This window comes from Lontra canadensis, unplaced genomic scaffold (assembly GCF_010015895.1).
Source record: "Lontra canadensis isolate GAN:19392208 unplaced genomic scaffold, GSC_riverotter_1.0 scaffold45, whole genome shotgun sequence".
In the NCBI taxonomy this organism is placed as follows: Eukaryota; Metazoa; Chordata; class Mammalia; order Carnivora; family Mustelidae; genus Lontra; species Lontra canadensis.
Genome location: NW_022631039.1, coordinates 8,346,244 through 8,365,079, shown reverse-complemented (window position 1 = coordinate 8,365,079; position 18,836 = coordinate 8,346,244). Strand labels below are relative to the sequence as shown.

The window sequence follows — 18,836 nt, the reverse complement described above, 5'->3', positions numbered from 1 at the left end:
TTACTTAGAACGAGACCTAAAAGGAGTCACAATAGGAGCTCGGTAAGTGGCGGCTGGTACTCCTGTGGCTGGCAAGGTTGAGGTGCGGTAGGTTCAGGGCTCTGCTACGGGGCTGGGCAGCCTGGTGCAGTTTCCAGACTTTTGGGAAAGGCAAACCCGAATTCCCAGCAAAGGGGCAGTGGAGGGTGGGGAGGGGTCCTGGGGAGAGGAGAGCACTTGCTGACTTTTCTAGGGAATTGGGTGCTCCCACCAATTCGTCCCCTTTGCTCCTCACTACCCCAGCTTTGCTCACGCCCCCCACCTGCTCAGCAAGACCCAGCAGCACAGCCAGCCGCAACGTCCCTCCTCCTCCCCCTCTCCCCCTTCTCCGGGGCCTCTGCCGGCATCCCTTCCACCTTCCCCGCCACACACCCCAAGCTCCGAGAACACCCTAATTTGGCAATCTTTGTGAAATATCCCTGCTTTTCCTTGGGGAGCCACCTCTGCGTCTTCGTGTGGCCGGGCGAGAGGGCACTCTAAGTCCGAGAGGGGACCTGCGGCTCCACGACCTCTCCTGTGTTGCCTCCCGCCCCCCCAACCTCCTCCAAAACGCCACGGCCTCCTGCCGAGCACCTCCCCTCCCCCTCCCCAATCCCCGGGAACCAGGCTGACACCCTCACCGGCAGCAGGACGCTAGGCCCTCCGGCGCAAACGCGCTGCCGCTGCCCCGCTGCCTGCCTCCCCGGCGTCCCCGCCCCCGCCCCCGCTGCCTCCCGGAATCCTGGGAGTTGTAGTTTTCGGCCGCTCTCGGAGGGTGCCCGGCCAGTAGGGCCTGCGAGCCTTCCGTACCGATGAGTGTCCAGCTGCTGCCGCGTGATCAGACCCACTGACCTCGCTAGGAGGGAGCCCCAGAGCGCCAGAGGGGCCGGGGCAGGGGGCTGGCTGCCGGAGCGGGCAGTTTCCAGCAGGTCTCATCTGCTCCAGGGTCCTGGGCGGGTCCCTCAACCTGTGCAAAACACCTGTCTTGGTAGGATTGCCATGCTGCTGCGACAGGTGCCCGGAGTTGCTGGCCTGGCAGAGCTGCCAAAGGCAATCAGTCCCCTGGAAGTGGGTTTGGGCCCAGGGCCTGGACATGGGGATCCACCCCCCCCCAAACCCCCAAGTTACTCCCACACATATTTGGGCCAGCCCCTGAGGAGCCCCGCTGGGCACCTCCGAGTTCCCCTCTTTGCCTCTGGCCATCCACAAACACACTCTACATTTACTCAGAAATATTTGATATTTATTTCCCAATATTTTGATAACTTTCTTTTTTCTTTTTTTTTTTTTTTACAAATTGAATAAATGGAATGAAGGGGAATAAGTGGGACCCCAGGCCTGGACTTGGGGTCCCGATGAGAGGTGACAGTATGAAAACTTCTCCTCACCCACAACTCCCAGCCCGCTGCCCTAACCTCTCCTATCAATCTTACCTAACAGTGAGGTGGGGGCTTTTTGGAGGATGTAGGGTCCCCCCCTAGAGGGGACTCCGGGCATCCTGTTTCAGGCCCTGAACTGCCTCAGGTTGGGGGACACTGTGGGCCCGGATGTGGCGCCGCCTCCGCCTCTCCTGCCTACGGGCCAGCTGTCGCAGCTGTTTCCGGATGGCCCACAGCACCAGGTAGACTTCCCGCAGCATCTCAGCCTCCGGCGTCTCCAGAGCAGACCCAGACCTCATCTGGGAGGAAATGGAGGTAGAGCTCACAGAGGACTATGAGAGAAAGAGAGAAGATGTGCACATGTCAATAGCTTTGTCTAGGGAGAAACCGCTGGTGATGAACAGCAACCACTTGTCTAGTGCTACCTCCTCCCATTAGGCCTAGCTCAGGCACCGCCTCTTCCAGGAAGCCTTCCCAGGTTGCATTAAGTGTTCTTTGTCTCTACCCTTGGGTTTCCCTCAAAATCTGGCATGTCATACACTCTTTGTTCTGCAGACCGGTTTGTTTTCAACACTAGAATTCGAGCTCCTGAAAGACAGACACCATGTCTCACCCATCTTTGAGTCCTCACTAGGGTTTCATGGAGATTGTGTTAAAATGAAAGGCGGGTTGGGGCACTTGGGTGGCTCAGTCTGTTAAGTCTTCAGCTCAGGTCATGATCCCACGGTTCTGGGATCAAGCTCCATGTGGGGCTCCCTGCTCAGCAGAGAGTCGGTTTGTCTCTCTCCCCTTGCTGTGCACCCCGGCTTGTGCTCTCTCTCAAAGAAATAAATCTTAAAAAAAAAAAAAAAAGAAGGACAGAATGGTCCCCGACCTCCAACTCCAGTCCAGAGCCCCCTCCTCACCTCCAGGCCTGTATATGCCGCTGCCTTCTAGATATTTCCATGCAAATGTCCCACTGACATCTCAGCTCATCTTGCCCCAATGCCCTCAACTCATCACTTATTCCCCTACGTCTGCTCTGGCTCCTTCATTCTCCATCCCAGTGACTGCCTCCAGCCCGCTGACTTCTGTCTCTCCCTCCTTCTTCACCGTCATCCAATCAACCAGATGGTACAACAATTCTACCTCTTAAATACCCTGCCTCTCCTCTTGTCCTTTTCTTTTTCTTTTTTCTTTTTTTATCTTTTCAAGATTTTATTTGACAGAGATCACAAGTAGGCAGAGAGGCAGGCAGAGAGAGAGAGAGAGGGGGAAGCAGGTTCCCCGCCGAGCAGAGAGCCCGATGCGGGGCCCAATCCCAGGACCCTGAGATCACAACCCGAGCCTAAGGCAGAGGCTTAAACCACTGAGCCACCCAGGCGCCCCTCCTCTTGTCCTCTTCTGACCCACCCATCACAGGGTGCCAAGTGAACTTTATTATTAATGCTGTAATACTTCATTCAAGGCCAAAATAAGTTGGCTTGGTAGTCATCCAGACACTTCCCTTTTAAAATTACATTTCTGACTTTGAGAGACTTGTATTCTGATAAAATTGTGAAATACTAGATTCCTTCTGTGTTCTTCACCCAAACTCCCCCAATAGTCAAATCTTGCAAAACTCTAGTACGGTATCACCGTCAGGATACTGACATTGACACAATCCGTGGATCTTATCCACATTTCCCCCTTTGCTTATACTCAGTTGTGGGTGTATTAAATTCTACCCAATTCTATCTCACAAACACAGGTTCATATCATCCACTGCCACAGAACATTTCCATCAACTCAAGAATTTATCATGTTGGGGCACCTGGGTGGCTCAGTGGGTTAAGCCTCTGCCTTCAGCTCAGGTCACGGTCTCAGGGTCCTGGGATCGAGCCCCGCATCGGGCTCTCTGCTCAGTGGGGAGCCTGTATCCCCCTCTCTCTGACTGCCTCTCTGCCTACTTGTGATCTCTGTCAAATAAATAAATCTTAAAAAAAAAAAAAAAAAGAATTCATCATGTTGCCCTTTTACAACCAACCTACCTGCCAACCCCCCAACCCTTAGTCTCTGGCAACCACATAATCATTCATCAAGTCTCCATTTCTATAATTTTGTTATTTCAAGAGTGGTATAGAATATAAACACAATCATACAGTACATATAGGGGGGGAAGCAGGCTCCCTGCCAAGCAGAGAGCCCGATGCGGGGCTCAATCCCAGGACCCTGAGATCGTGACCTGAGCCGAAGGCAGAGGCTTTAACCCACTGAGCCACCCAGGTGTCCCTACATATAACTTTTGGGGATTGGTTTTTTCACTCCGCATAACTCCTGAGAGTCATCTAAGTTCTTGGGCGCATCAATAATCTGTTTCTTTTTATGGCGGACAAGTATTCCATGGTATGGAGACAACAGTTTAACCATTCACCCACTGAAGGACATTTGGGTTGGTTTCGGCTATTACAAATAAAGCTGCTCTGAACATTCACATGGAGATTTTGTGTGAACATAAAGTTTCTTTTATCTAGGATAAATGCAAAGAGTATGACTGCTTGACACATGATGACCGCAGGTTTAGTGTTAGAAGAAATTACCAAACTGGGATGCCTGGGTGGCTCAGCTGTTTAAGCGTCTGCCTTTGGCTCAGGTCATGGTGTCAGGGTCCTGAGATCAAGCCCCGTGTCGGGCTCTCTGCTCAGCAGGGAATCTGCTTCTCCCTCTCTTTCTGTGCTCCCTCTCTCTCTTGCTTGCTCTCAAATAAACAAATTTTTTAAATCTTAAAAAAAAACAAAAACAAACAAACAAACAAACAAAAAACAGGGACGCTTGGGTGGCTGTCAGTTAAGCCACTGCCTTCGGCTCAGGTCATGATTCCAGGGTCCTGGGATCAAGTCCCGCATCGGGCTCCTTGCTCGGTGGGGAGCCTGCTTCTCTCTCTGCCTCTGCCTGCCACTCTGCCTGCTTGCGCATGCCCTCTGACAAATAAATAAACAAATAAAATCTTAAAAATAAATAAATAAATAAAATCTTCAAAAAAAAGGCAAAGAAAAGAAACTACCAAAATGTTTCCAGGGTGGCCACACCACAACCTGAGAGCAGGCAAGCTTTCTAAATTCAGATCTGAGAAGCTGAGATACACTCTTCTGTTCAAATGTCTACAAGGGCTCCCATCGCTCTCAGGGTCAAATCCAGACTCCACAGATGGCCAACCACTCTGCCTTGTACAAGCTGGTCCTTGGCCCCAGGACTGCCCAAACCCATCCCGTTGGGCCAGACCCCCACCCCAGCCCACCTGTCTTCACGGAATGCACTCCATCACTCCCTCCCCCACTCCACCCCAAGATGGGGCCAAAACCTTCAGATCTCAGCTTCACCCCCTTCTTCTGCTAAGGAAGGTCTTCCTTGACTCCCTGAGTCTGAATGAGATGCTCCTCCTCTGGGCTCCCACAGACCCCTGACCTCCTGTGTCACACGCCCTAACACACTGAACCAACAACGCCTGTGACCTTGCCTGTAGCTCCCTTAGTCGGGGTAAACCTTGTTCACCCTGTACCCCTGGTTGCCCACCTCAGTGCCTGGCAGGCACACAAAACCAATGTCCACCAAACGGCTGGAGGGGGGAAGGAGTCATGGGGATCAGGGAGGGTGGGAGGCCCGCTGGGAACCAGAGGAATATGGTGCCAACCGACCTTCCAGCTGCACATCTGCCAGCCGCTCTGCAGGGCCGAGACCATGAGTGTGGAGACGGACTTGACAGCTGTCCGGGGCAGCTGCAGAAGGGATCTGCCCCCACGTTTCTGCTCCACCTCGGCGTGATCCGCTGATTTGACCACCGTGAAGACATCGGCTGCCTTGGGGGTCTCCCCGGTCTTAGAGACCTTAGCCTCCTCGCAAGGCTCAACCAACTTGAACCTGTCAGTCACTTTGGGAGTCTTCTCCACCTTCACTACACTTTTCTGGGAGTCAGAGTGTTCCAAGACGGTGGACTTAGCTTTGTGTTTCCAGAAGAAAACCTAAGACCCAGGACAGGGAGAGGAGAGAAGGGGGGCGGCACAACAATTGGCAGAGAGGCAATCACAGATGGAAAGAGGCCACGAGTGTCCCCCACCTCCTCCCCAAATGGGTTTCTGTGACCTAGAGATCACGGCCCAGTGCCTCCCACCCCAGCATGGCGCGAGGAAGGGGGACTCTCTGAAACTCACCCAGCGAGTAATCTTTCGCCAAATCCATCGGAAGAACCTCATTACCGCAGCCATTTCTCCCAATACACGAGCACCAAGTAGGGGGCAGGACAAGCACGTGGTACCAAGGGTGGAAGGGAACAGGCTGCAGGCCAGTGGCCACCACCTGAGGGGTCTCTTGGGGGCTTCAGGCACAGCCGAGAAGAAAGAAATAGAGAATCCAGGGGGAAAGCTTTCACTGACAACTCATCCTAAGTCCTACCTCCCCTCCCTGAGACAGGGAGAGGAGTCAAAGTGGATGAGAACTCAGAGGAAGGCAGAGTTCTAGCCCATTGTGAGAGCCTGCCTGGCCCTGACCCCAACCCCCGAGGCCCTTCCAGGACCCCCGGAGCCAATCCCTGCGCCCTCAGCCTGCCTTACCGCAGGTTCAGGGAAGTGAAATCAACATTTGCCAAGCACCCGATATTCACTGGACAGTCCCCACATATGATGTCACGTCATCACCCCTGCAGCCCTCCGGTAGGTATTTTACCCAAGAGGAAATGGGAGATGCAGAAAACACAAAAAACCTGCCCAAGGTCATCAACCTAGGGAGCTATAGGGTGGAAAGTCCAACCTGGGGCGGCCTCCAGTATCCCACTGGCCACGTGGGTCCCCTTTAGTCTGGGGCCAAGCTGCTCCGAGACAGAGGCTGCTGCTTTCCCCCCTTCCCCACTAGATGGGGTCCTTCTCCCTACCTGCCTCTGCTGCCTGTGGCAGGAGCCCAGCCTAGGCTGTCAGGGAGGGGTCCCCCTCACCCACAAGGCCGGTCCCCAGCCAGAGGAGGGTGGAAGCCACGGAGGCCGGCTAGGCCTGGCGAGGGCACTGTGTGCCCAGAGGAGCCTGGCCCACACCCAGCGCTGAGACAAGGGGCCCATTCAGGGCCCCCAGCCCCGCCCCCAAGCCACCACCGGGATCCAACCCGCAGAGGGGACACACTGGGAAGCTGGAGGTGGATCCTTCACAATCACCAAAGGCCTCATTGTTTCCCTTCCCCCCCCACCAGCACGTGGGCTGACGCCCCCACCCCCCCGGCCTGTCTGCCCCTTCCCAGGACCCAGGCCACTGACTCCCTTTGGGCCCTTGGCACACCACCCCCAACTCCTCTGACCACTCTAAGCCACATTCAACACCCCCAGATTGGAGAAGCTCTCCAAGGGAGCCCACAGCCTCCGTCTTTCCCCCATAAGTGGAAAAACCACTGCAGGGCCCATCTGGACACAAGCAACAAGATGCCAACCTCCAGATTCAAGTTTCTTCGGATTTTTTAATTATAATTATTATTTTAATAACAACCTGAATCCCAGAACTTGCAGACTGTCCACACTCCCTCCCCTGGGCCGAGGAGAGGGGGTACTCTGAGGGAACAAGGTGGGGATGGGGTGTCTGCCAGGGAGACTCCCAACTCCCCCAGTCCCCTACTGCCAGGGGCCCCAGAACACGGACACCTCGGGAGGGAGGAGGGCGGCTCCATCTAACACCCCATCCCGAAGCCCTCCCTCCTCCTCCAAGGCCTGGGGATGCCACAGCCCAGTCCCTGGGCACCAGGGGGAGATTGGGGGGGGGGGGACAGGCCAATTCTGAGCCTTCAACTCCCATCCCCAGGGATCAGGAGGCATTAATTAAAGCTGCATAGGAAGAGGGGGCAGGCAGGCAGCTGGCACAAGGCCTGGCAGCTGTGGGAGCCCCCAAAGGCACATTGTGAGGGAAGGGAGGCTCAGACGGAGGGCCCGTTGGGTGCAGGGGGCCCAAGCCGTGGGACTCCCGAGGAGGGCAGCTGGGCCAGCTGCTCAGGGCTGGCCAGGGCACGCAGCAGCCCGTTCTCCTGCTCCAGCGCGGCATTCCGCTCGGCCAGGTCGCGGATCTGCTCCTTCAGGACCTCCACCTCCTCCCGGACCGCAAACATGAGGTGGGACTTCACCAAGTCCTGGGAACCCGGGGACAGACAGACAGTCAGGGGCCCCAGGCTACCCCAACCCTATCCCTGCCCCATGCCTCAAGGGCCTGGGTGTGACCGATGCCCCTGCTCCCAAGTGATGGACCACTAGAGAAGAAGCAAAGCAGGGAAGAGGTGGGGGGGGGTGGGGGTTTGTGGGGTACAAGGATGCTGGACAGAGACAAGGTCAGGGCCTGAAGACAGAGATGGGGACAGGGCCAGGGGCCAAGGGAGAGCAGGAGTTTAGGTGGACACAGGAGGGAACCCAGCTGGGAGCACGCTGAGGAGCTAGAAGTTAGTCCTCCTTAATGAGAACAGCAGGGGTGGGGCAGTAGGACAGGAGCCGGAACCTCCTGGAACCAAGATGGCTTCTCTTACCATGGCTTGTTCGATCTTGTTGTCAATGCCAACCAGGCTTCCGGAGCCGCTGGAGAGACACAGGGAGTTGAGAGGTGAGGAGGGAGAGTGGGGGCCAAGACAGGTGTCTGGACACCCCAGCCGGCCGCCTTCCAGGTGCTTCTCCGAGCAGGCTCCGGCCTCCTGCACAAACCCCACTCACTGCAGCCTCCCGCCCACACCCCTGCCTGTACCTGTGACAGTAGAGAATCAGGGAGAGGAGGGTTTTGTCCATCCCCCGGCGGGGTGAGGGCCGCTGCCCAGGCCCCCCCAAGCCCCGGTGGGGTGGGGGTGCAGATGCCCCCCGGATGGGGGATGCTCCCCGAGGGGAGCAAGGAGAGGAGACACAGCCCCTTTTCCGGGGCGGCCCTGGAGCCATCCCCACCACTCGGGTCTCATAAGATGACACCAGGGACTTGACAGAGATGCCTGGCTGGGCCATCCCCAAGGAAAAGGGCTTTAGGCCCCCTCCAAAGGGAGAGGGCTGTATCAGAAGGACTGCCTGGGGGGCTCAAAGCCCCCCGGGGCAGAGCGAGGTCTGGCTGGTGCCAGGCAGGCAGAGAGGAGAGAGTGCCTAGGGGGTGCTTGTCTGAAAGATATACACCGCCCCCCAGGGCAAAGCCTGGCTGCTATTGGCTCCTCGGGGACACGGGGACCCCCTCCCACCGACTCCACGGTGGGCGGGAATTCCCAGACGTGGTCAGTGCCAGTGTCCCCTTCTCACCCTGGCACCAATCCCAGAGCAGAGGGAAAGGGGCAGGCTGAGGGAAGTCAGCTGGTGGGCTGGGTCAGGGGAGGGGCTCTGGGGCCAGAGGCCTGGGTCACGGAGGGGTGTGAAGGGTGAGGGACAGCCTGGCCTGGGGAGACCTACCTGAACTTCACCCCATCCACCCCTCTGGGACAATACTGGCCTCCCTCAAGCTCTCAGCTGCACTCAGCTGGGATGGCGGGCATTTCTGACATACTTGTGATCTTCCTTGGACTGTCAGCAACCCACACCCCCATCCCAGATGCAAAGCCCACATCGTGGGTGAGCACTGGGGCCTGGCCAGAGAAGGTCTTCCTCCCCACCCCACCCACGGTCACGGAGAAGAGAAATGGAAAGGTCACCAGGGCAACGAAAACAGCACTGAAAGACAAGCACAGGCTATGGGTGTGGAACCTGGGTCTCGGGTCTGCAGTCTGGGGTCTTGGAGGGAACAGAGGCTTGAGGAGAGGTGGGAAGATGAGGCTGGAGGTGGGACATCGGGAACTGGAGCTGGGGCTGCTCATCCTTGGGAGCAAGGACAGGGGAGAGCAGGTCTGGCTGCAGTTTGTGAAATGGCCAGCAGAGGTCGACTCAGGCCTGGCGGAACGGTTCCCAGGGCCAGCCTGGGGATCCCTCAAGCATGTCTTATGTTCCGAAGCCAAGGGCCTCCGCGAGCCTTTCTGGCTTGCCCTACCCCCCAAGTCTCCCTCTTGTCACCACCCAGGTCTCAGGCTCTTGGCTCATCCCAAGCCTCAAGAAACATCCCTCTTCAGCTTCTCCCTTGGCCCTGGGGCCAGCTCTACACCCAGGCCTCCCCGTGCTGCAGCATCCATCCTGCCCTGAAGCCCCCCAGCTTTGCCCCTCTCAGAGTGGGTGGTCTCAACACGCAGCACCCCCCACTCTTGTGCTCCCTTGTCGAGCCCTTTCTCCTGACTGTCGGCTCCAGCTCGCTTCCCTGTGGGGGGAATGAGCACTCCATTCAAGGTGACCCTTGGAGGAGGCCCTGGAGCCAGGAAGGGAGCAGGAGGGAGCTGGGAATTTTCCATTTCCTGTCCAAGCTCTGGGTGCAGAAGGCACTGACAGGTGGAGGACCAAGGGGGTGACCAGGCCTGAGAGAGTGGGACAGGGCAGGGTGAGGAAAGGACACTGGGACTCCTCGGGCTGGGGGGCGGGGAGGTGGAACGGGACAAATTTAAGAGTGGAGGCTGAGCCAGCCAGCTGGAGAGCCAGGGCAGTTTTTTAAGCGATTTCAATCTGAGACACCTAGGTGGAGACTGCGCGACCACAGGACCCACCCCCCAACACACACACACACACACACACACACACACACACACAGAAGGGGAAGATTCACAGGAACAGGAACAGTGGCCTTGCTTGGCGGACACTCAGGTAGAGATGCCAAGTGAGTTGTTTGTACTTGCCAGAAATAAAGGAATAATACAACAATAAACATTTGTTGGCTGTTAGATGACTATCTCCCGTTTGTCTAGCGCTGGAGAGTTTTTGACAGCACTTTCCACTGTCACATTCTAACATGAACACTTCAAGGGACCAGGACTCTGGCTGGCAACCCAAACCCTCCCTTTCAGAGCCTCTCCCGCCTCACAGTAAGTAAGCAAGAGGCACTGTGCGGGGATTCCCCGGCAAAGTCAGGACCCTGAAGCTTGGAGCTGGCCAGGTGGGATCAGCCCCAAAGGCGACAAGCCCAAAAGAAGACTGTGTGCATTAGCACAAAACGCCCTCTCCTTCAAGACACTTGTTGCCACCTTCTGGGAAAACATCATGACTCTAAGTGTCCAAGACAATGACTTCCAATGTGAGTGGGGTTGGGTCTGCTTGATAATGCACAGCGTAGGACTCTGGCCATCAGGAGGACTCTTGGGTCCTGGGACAAGGATAGCTCTAGAGGCTGGTCTTCCTTTTTGAAGGTCAAATAAAACAGCCTTAAAATGCAATCAGACGAAGAACAGGACATCTGGGAGAGGTGGGAAGGTTCTAATCATGGGGACAAGGGCCAGCCCCACTCCCAGGAGCCTGCAGGGGATGGGCCGGAGGCCAACCTAGTGGCATCCGGCTGCCCTCACTGTACTACTCTCTCCCGGATCTCTGGTGCCTTGGGGTGGGGCCAGGCCAGAGTGTGTGTGTTGGTGGGGCGGGGGTGGCTTCTTGCCCAGCTTAGGAGAGCTGTCCCTGTCCCTGTCCCTGTCCCTGTCCTGGAGACAAAAGGCACCCTGGAGAGGACTGCCTCTTCTCCTGGGACACAGGCATCCCAGGAGGAGAATGGAGAATCCGACTTTGGGGTCAGACCCAGGCTCTGAAAGCAGTCCTGGCACTTACTAGCTTGGTGACCTTGGGTAAGTTTCTAAAACCTTCCTCCTGAGTTTTAGCTGCTTCATCTGGGAAGCAGGGATTATGGGGCTGCTCAGTGACATAAAATGTAGCAGCCGACCCCAAGGAGGCAGTGGATAAATGTACTTTTCCTTTCCCAAGTCCTTGGGATTCATTCCCTATATAATGCCTAGATCCCCCATCCTGGCCATCTACCCCCCACGCCATCCACTCGTCTATCCATCCACTTATTCAAGTACATTGCAACTGCCAGGCCCTGCTGGGGACACAAAGGTTCTTGCCACCCAGGAGCACGTGAGCATTTACCATTCACCAGGCACCCTCTGTCCTCCCATCCCCAGATTCGGAGATTGGCAGGCATCCCCAATTTCCCATCTGGGATCCAGGCACTCAACTGCCCAACCCACTTTCCCTCTTGAAAGGGAGATTCCATGCCACTCAGACCCTGTTCTCCTGCCAGCTCTGGGCACACCAGAGAGATGAGGTGGGGGCTACGTGCCTCATTCCAGGGGACCAAGGGGGTGACCCAACCCAGTCCTACCTCCTGGCCCAGCAGGGTGGGGCAAGAGAGGGGCTGGGCTAGACCAGAGCCCCAGAGGCTCAGAGTAGAGCAGGATAAAGTGGAGGCTGGGTGCCTGACCGGTCAGACTGGGGTGTAGGGAGGGGGTGGGACAGAGGGAGGGAGGGAGGGAGGAAGAGAGGGAGGGAGTGAGGGAGGGAGGGGACGAGCCAAAAGAATAGAGCTGAGAAGGCTCCTGGAGGCCGAGCCCTCTAAGGAGAAGCAGGGAGGCTGGGCTCTGAAATCAACAGGGGTGGGGAGGGATAGGGAGCCCTCCTGCCAGGGAACCTCCCAAGTGGGAGGGAGTGAGGGTGGGAAGCACTGAGAATAGCAATGGGGGCAGGTGACTTGCCTGGCCCTGGCCAACCTCACACCTCATACATTCCTGAGAGCTGGGAGCCCAGAAACGGCACTGCCCTGAACCGCTGTGTCCCTCATTCTCTACCAGCCACCACCAGGCCCTCACCCTCCAACCCACTGGCCCCCCCACCCCTCCCCTTTCCTCTCTGCCGCCGCCTCCCCTGCAAGGCCACAAGCCCCTTCCTAGGGCGAGACTTAGTCTCTCATTCCGGGGCGGAGGGGGTGGCTGGTGGGGGGGGAACGCCTCCTGCGCAAGCAGGCAGGAGAGACTCCCTTCTGCAATAGGTGCCCCCATCACCCCACAAAACTCAGGGTTAAGCCCCACCCCCTAGTTCCTTCCAAACAGGAAGTCCCTCCCCCAAGTCTCAAACAGGAAGTCCCACTCCTCCCTCCAAAATAAAAGTGGTGACTCCCCAGCCCTTCTATCAGTCCACAGCCAGAAGGGAGCAGCCCGCCTATCTGACTCGCAATTTCGTTCCTCCCTTTTCAGCTTGCTCACATTCCTATGTTGAAACCTGGCCCTCGAAACAGGAAGTTCTGCCCACCGTGCCTCGGAACTGAACGGACATTCTCCTCTGAAGGGCAAACCCCAGCAGATCCTGCTGTGCTGGGGCTCCCCTGCTTCCCACAACCATCCTCTCCAAGCTTCGGCTTGGCCGCAGGGAGTTGCTCGGCCCTCCTGGTCTCCCTACACAGGGAACAGAACCTCAGGGACGCACTTTCCTGGTACTAGAGGTCCTAGGATCCTGAAGTAATGCACGTAGTCCCTAAGGATGTCACTCTGAAGGCAGGAGCTCTGGTCCCCTCAACAGTAGGGAGAGGGAGGCATGAACCGGAAGGAGACCCACTCCCTTCTTCTCCTCTCCAGTGCATCTGCCAGTAAATTCTTAGGGTTGACCAAATGATTGCTAAATCTGCAAGAGTTTTGGAATTTAACAACAATGACTCCCTTCAAACTCTAAAAAAAGCCCATGATTTGACAATCCTAAACCAGGGAGTCCCACCCAGCTCTCTCCACAGAGAGGGAGTGGGTCCCAGATCAACTCTGCCCAGTGGTTGTGCCAGGTTGTGCCAGGCCAGGTTTCTCTGTTGAAGAGGTCCTCTCCAAATTTTAACTTTGGGGAAGGACACCCACCAGGCAGTTTCATGCGGCTATCCCAGAGGTTGGGTAGGGACCCAGAGCCCACCTACCTATCATCATCGCTGTCCAGGTGGCCACTGATGGCCAGCATGGAACGGGCCAGGCTGAGACTCTGGGCTGCCGCTGCTCCAAAGGGGTCTGGAGACTTGCGAGCCAGACTGGCATCAGAGAACAAGTAGAGGGCTGGGGAGCCGGGGCGGGAGTCGAGCGGGGGCACCTGAAGACAAGAGAGGTAGGAACGATCACGTCAAGGGCAAGAAAGAAACCAGCCACCTTACAATCTGCCTAGTAGTCCACCTCCCCAGCTCTCTCCACATACCTCCACTCTCTTCTGAGAACTCAGGAGAGGGCCTTCTCTCCCCTAGGTCTGGTGGAGGCACCAAGCAGGTATCAGAGCCAAGAGCAACAGTGCCCATCCTAAGGACTGGGTGGGCAGCTTCCAGAAAGCGGCCCATGCGGAATCACAGTACCAGAGAGGGGCTCTGGTCTGCACCCAGCAGCCTTCCACCAGCTGACCCAAGACCACCCCAGTCAGAGACTAGTCAGAGGGTGTCTGCCTTCTGTCACCTGACTTAATAAAGCGACTCAAATGTCACTTCCTCAGAGGGCCATTTCCCCATCATTCGACTAGTGAATTCCATTGAACTGTTCTATTTTTTTTTTTTAAAGAGCACAGAATAGTATCTGAAATTAAAGTATTTTTGCCTCCCTGCTGCTGGAAGGTAAGCTCCAGAGAACAGAGTTTATGGTTTGTGCAACAGCTATTTGTAGAATGAATGAGTCCTCAGAAACTTGTCCTCCTCCCCCACCCCCATCCATTCTAGCCTCTTCTCTCAAACTTCTCGGACTCAGGTGAAGTTCTGCTCCTGCGCTGGGCCCTGAGGCAGGGAAAGAGCAGTTGGGTGGTGGAGATGGGGGCGGGGGAGGTGGAGGCTGGGCATGGACCCACAAAGCCCAACAGGCGCTGGGGGTGGCTGCAAAGGGCGGGGGCCACAGGAACAAGCCGCCTCTGTGAGGCCCCAGGAGGTCCGGGTTTCTCGGAAAAGCCAAGAACAGAGAGTCCAGAGTGGTTAGAAGGACAGAGTAGAGGAAGGGGGCCCAGGTGGTGTCCCCCCTCCCCCCACCTCCTCCCAGCCTCTCCCTTGAGAAAGAAGAGACATAGGGGAGTGTGGAAGGTAGCCAGACTCAGGGCCAGGAAACAGCCGCACAGATCCATGTGCACACAGGGAGGGATCAGGATGTGGGGAAAGGACAGGGGTCTGGGGTGCTGAGGAGAGAGGGAGGTCTGCAGGCCCAAGGGAAGCTCAGGCAGGACTTAAGGACATAGAGAGACTGGGGCAAAGGGGGCTTGCGCTGGAATAGCCTGGGGACAGAGACCAGTAAAGGAAAGAGCATCTTCTACCCTGGGGTAGGAACGGAATGAAAGCTCCAGAAAAGTAGGGGGCGCAGCATGAGAGATGTGAGCTTGAGGCCAGGAGGGGGTGGGGGGAGCCGGTCCTGACCGGTCCTGACAGGGCCCAGACATCCAGTCCCAGGTTATTTTTATACTGTGGTTTGTGCCCAAGGCCAGGAAGGGGGGAAAGTTCTCATCCTCACACTCCCTGCCTCTCCTCCTTAAGTCCAAGGTGTTATTTTCTCCTTCAGGACAGACACATCCATCCCCCACATCCCTGGCTGCCCACGCCCACCCCAGGGACCCAGGCATCCTGCCCCCCAGCCCAGACTTGTTCCTCTTTTGGAGACAGGAAGCAGAAAGAGCAGAGGATTTAACTCTTTCTCCATTGCTTCCTGCCTCTCTCCCACTCCCTGGTGGCCACCCCCAGTTATCAATGGTGGAGAGGCCTAGATGCAGGGACCAGAGACAGACAACTGGCGGGCGGAGGGGGGGCAACCACCAAGCCCACAACCCACCCAATTCCTCAGGTCCTTGGAGACATCTGACTTGGACAAAGCTGCAGATGGGGCTGGGATGGGCGGCTAATGAGAAGAGAGACCCCCATCTTTGGAATGGCGCTGCCAGGGAGACTCAGTGGAATGCCCCGTGTTGACCCCTCCCCACCAACCTAGGCAGCACCTCTCCCAGAGACCCAAGCATCCAGCCCCACCTGGGACTTCCACTCTCAATGCCAGAAGCCAGAAGGGTTTGTGAAACCAAGACAGAAGGTGAGGGCCAAAGTGAGGAGGCCACGTCTTTGTGATGGAGGGACAACACTGGGCTACATGGAAATGGAGATCGGGGGAGGGGGGGCGAGGGCGAAGGTAACAAAGGCCAAAGAGAAAGAAAGAAATGGCAGAATGTAGGGGCAGGGGGAGCCTGAGAAAGAAAAGAAGGCTGTGTGAAAGGTAGGATGGGTTTCCCAGGGAGAGGGCAGGAAAAGAGGGGCTACCAGACCTGACAGACAGGTGTCAGTCAAGTGGGGAGAAGATGGTATGGAGGTGGAGGCAGGAAGGCCCAGGCTGGAGGTCAGGCCCAGCACCACCCCCCACCCCTGCCCTCAGGTGTCTCCCCCAACCCCAGAACCCAGCTCTTACCTGCCCCATCTCCTCTGGAGCAGCCAACTCCATTCTCAGCCGCAGGGCGCCATCCTTTGATCGGGACACTGGAGGGGTCCCCGACGCTGAGCCCCCAGCCTCCGCTTCCACCCTCAGGGAGGGCAGGGGCGTGGCAGCCCTGGACGTGCCAGCGCTCTCCCCAGTCCTGGGCTCTGGGGGGCGCTGCTGGGGTGGGGAGGCTGACAGGGGGGGTGTCTCCACCTTGGTCTTGCCAGGCACTGCCAGCTGGCCCAGACCCCCAGTGAAGGAACGGGCTTGAGGTCCAGGGGAGGAGGGGGGGGGACGGAGCCAGGAGGTGGGGCCCTGGGACAGGCCCGGCTGCGGGGTCGGGGCACCAAGGCCCAGGCTGGCCACCTCCAACCTGGAATCCAAAGACCTGCCCCCAGTGCCTCCAGAGGCCCCTCGAACTCCCTCCAAGAGCCGGCTGAAGCCGGGGGTCTCCAGGTCTCGCTCGTAAACATCCACACACGTCCAACGGCCTCGGCGATAAGGCTCTCCCAGGCCGTGGGGCAGCTTTACCACCCGGAAACGGGAGGCGGGGGCCCCAGGTGGTGGGGAGCCGTTCCGGGGGGTGCTCTTGCCCCCTGGCTCGGGGTTGGGCTCCCCGTTAGGCAGACGGGGTGGGGGCCCGGTGGGGGCCGGCAGAGCAGGGGGCTCGGAAGCCCCTGGGCTCCCTGGGCCCTCATAGTCCGTGGTGACGCTGGTGATTTGGAAACTACTCTTCTTCTTGCCCCCACTCATGGTCCCTGGGGCTCAGGATTCGGCCAAGGTGGGCGGGGGGTGCAGCTGGGGCTCCTCGAAAGGGCTCAGGCACCCCTGGAACAGGGGGGCCACATGGCGGGGGCATCAGGGCCCCTGGGGACATCTGAGTCCGACATGTCAGGAGGGCCTTGCAGGAACTGGGGGTGCCTGGTTGGTGGAGGGAGCACAAGGCAGGGGAGGCGGCGGGAGGTGGGGGCAGGGGCAGGTTTTTCCTGCCGCTGGTGCTGCCCAACTCCAGAGCTGAGTTTGCAAACTGGAAAAAGAGAGAGAGAGAGTGTGTGCGTGTGTGTGTGTGTGTGTGCGCGCGCGCGCGCGTGTGAGAAAGCAGTGGGCAGGCCACCTCCGGGGCTTCCTTTCTGGGGAGCAGGATGGGGGAGGAAGGGGAAACCACCAGAGACCAGAGACAAAGAGACAGGCAGAGACGGAAGAGACCCGGAGACCCCAGCGGTCCCAGAGAGTAGGAAGGGGCGGCCCAGACCCAAAGTTGGGCATTTCTAGTCTGGCATTCAGACTCACAGGACCGAGTCGCCCAAAGGCAGGGGGGCTCCAGGGCCTCGGCTGAGCAGGGGTGAAGCTGCTGCTCAGCCTGGCCCCGCCGCCCAGAGGCCTCTGCTGGGTGTCCAGGCCCCCCGCACCCCAGCTCCCCCATCCCTGAGGCAGGCCCTGCCCCGCTTCCCCGGCGCCCCGCCCAGCCCAGAGCCCTACCTCTCGGCCTCTGCCACCAAGCTGGGCCGGGGGTCCCGGCCGCCTAAGACGTCCGGCTGTACTTCCCCTGGGGCCTCTTGGCCCCAGCAGCGTGGGGGGCGCAGCGGGCGATCAGAGGCTGTCCGGTTCTCTTCGGGGGCCGCACTTCGCCCCGGAAGGCATCTCCGTAAAAAGTTTGCTCTCCGGAAAAGACGGCACCCCCGCTCCTCGGTGGACCCCGGCGCGGCCTCCGAAGCCCCGAGGGTCTCCGGACCGGTGCGGAAGAGGCGGATCTCCCCCCGGATCCTCCAGGTGGAGCCGCCTGGGTGGCTGGGGCGAGTGGGTCTCCTAGATCTCCCCCGCGTGGCTCGGCTCGGTCTCTCTCCGCTCCTCAGCGCCTCTCGCTTCGGTCTCTCCGCCTTTCTCTCTCCGGGCTGTTGACAACCCCCACACCAGGAAGTCCTGCCTCCTCGGGCCTGCTGACTGCTCCTCTCCTCCTCCTTCCCCTCTTCCTCCCCTTCCTCCGCCCTCCCTGCCTCCTGGGGCTCCCGGCCAGCTGGCCCGGGGCCAGAGCTCCGCCACCGCTGCTGGTGCAGTTGCTGCTGCCGCTGCTGCCGCTGCCGCTCCCGGGGCCCCCGAACGGGCTTAACCCCACACCTGCTGGGGCCCAGCCCGGCGCTTCCTCGGAGGGAGGGGCCATGGAGGGCGGAGTCAAAGGGGAGGAGTTTGCGAAGGCCCGGGATTCCCTTACTTGTAGGCACTCGCTGCCATTGGCCTACCCGCACGGAGGAGAGCGGCAAGGAGCTTACCCACCCCGGGGGCTCCGCTGGGCTCCCCGCCACCCCATAAGCACCCCGTACACGTTGCGGTGCTGCTCCGCCGTTATTGTCGTATCTTCAGCGGTTTCCCCAGTAACTCTGTGGGGAAGGTACCGTTACTCTCTCCTGTCCTTATTTTTAAAAGGTGAATCATGGTGACAGTTTGCAAACAGGCCCCCAAGTAGAGAGAGAAAGTACGATGCACTCCCGGGTCCCCATCGTGCAGTTTCAGCCATGATCAACTCAAAACCAGCCTCGGTTCATCTCTCCTCCCAGTACCTTTGGGTGTGTTGTGCTGGAGAGTTTGAACCACGTCCCAGGCATCGTTTCGACGGCCTTTTTAGATGCGGATATCAAGACCAGGAAGGCTCAGAAAGGCTATCCGTGGTACAGCTGGAATATTCTACACACTCAGGTGTGCCCTTGTCTAGCCCCCACGTAGAGAGACAAAGAGCACTGCTCAGAAACGTGCTGACTTGCACTTTCTCTCCAGCCCTGGTCGCATACACGGAGAGACGTCTGGTGCCCACAGTCCCCCCGCACAGATGCACACCAGGACAAACCTGGCTGGCCCCAAGCATCCCACCTCTCCCATCCCTCCCCTCCTTTGCTCTTGGAGGATCTGCACACATACATGAAGGGCCCACTGTGTGCTTGGCATGAAGAAATAAACCTCCAACGTCCATTTTTCTCCCTTTTGGCACCCTCAACCTGCCATCTGAGCAAAAGCGGGGTCTAACAGCCACATCTGCCCTCACTCCTAGCTTCAGAAGGAAATGGATTCTAATTAATTTTGGTCAAATGGAACTATTCCTGAGGACACTGAAAATTCCTCACATTCGTCTGCTTTATATAGTGATCTCACAGATTCTCCAAACAGTCCAGGGCAGGGATGGGGTCGGTTTTGAACTCCAGTGTTTCTGCCAAGGAAACAGATGCTCCGCGG

At 58.0% G+C, this 18,836-nt stretch overlaps 2 protein-coding genes across 2 annotated transcripts; both read right to left on the bottom strand.

The window, feature by feature from the left end:
- Positions 1 to 1,281: 1,281 nt before the first annotated feature.
- On the bottom strand, positions 1,282 to 5,972 carry CUNH7orf61 (chromosome unknown C7orf61 homolog). The gene is made up of 3 exons (XM_032872571.1): positions 5,564 to 5,972; positions 5,051 to 5,374; positions 1,282 to 1,729 (listed from the first exon to the last, which is right to left on the bottom strand). Exons 1-3 carry the CDS (start codon positions 5,615 to 5,617, stop codon positions 1,496 to 1,498), a joined length of 612 nt encoding a protein of 203 aa, XP_032728462.1. The 5' UTR covers positions 5,618 to 5,972; the 3' UTR covers positions 1,282 to 1,495.
- Positions 5,973 to 6,828: 856 nt separating this feature from the next.
- On the bottom strand, positions 6,829 to 17,747 carry TSC22D4 (TSC22 domain family member 4). The gene is made up of 5 exons (XM_032872569.1): positions 17,094 to 17,747; positions 15,606 to 16,641; positions 13,124 to 13,290; positions 7,896 to 7,944; positions 6,829 to 7,508 (listed from the first exon to the last, which is right to left on the bottom strand). The coding sequence occupies exons 2-5, from the start codon at positions 16,365 to 16,367 to the stop codon at positions 7,299 to 7,301; spliced, it is 1,188 nt and encodes a 395-aa protein (XP_032728460.1). The 5' UTR covers positions 16,368 to 16,641; positions 17,094 to 17,747; the 3' UTR covers positions 6,829 to 7,298.
- Positions 17,748 to 18,836: the final 1,089 nt, after the last annotated feature.

Coding starts and splice junctions, on each gene's coding strand:
- TSC22D4 (XM_032872569.1), bottom strand. CDS start 16,367: ATGAGTGGGGGCAAGAAGAAGAGTAGTTTCCAAATCACCAGCGTCACC. Junction 7,945..13,123: donor CTGGACAGCGATGATGATAG/GTAGGTGGGCTC, acceptor GTGTCTCTCCAG/CGGCTCCGGAAGCCTGGTTG. Junction 7,509..7,895: donor ACAAGATCGAACAAGCCATG/GTAAGAGAAGCC, acceptor CCGGGTTCCCAG/GACTTGGTGAAGTCCCACCT.
- CUNH7orf61 (XM_032872571.1), bottom strand. CDS start 5,617: ATGGCTGCGGTAATGAGGTTCTTCCGATGGATTTGGCGAAAGATTACT. Junction 5,375..5,563: donor GGCGAAAGATTACTCGCTGG/GTGAGTTTCAGA, acceptor CCTGGGTCTTAG/GTTTTCTTCTGGAAACACAA. Junction 1,730..5,050: donor GGCAGATGTGCAGCTGGAAG/GTCGGTTGGCAC, acceptor TTTCTCTCATAG/TCCTCTGTGAGCTCTACCTC.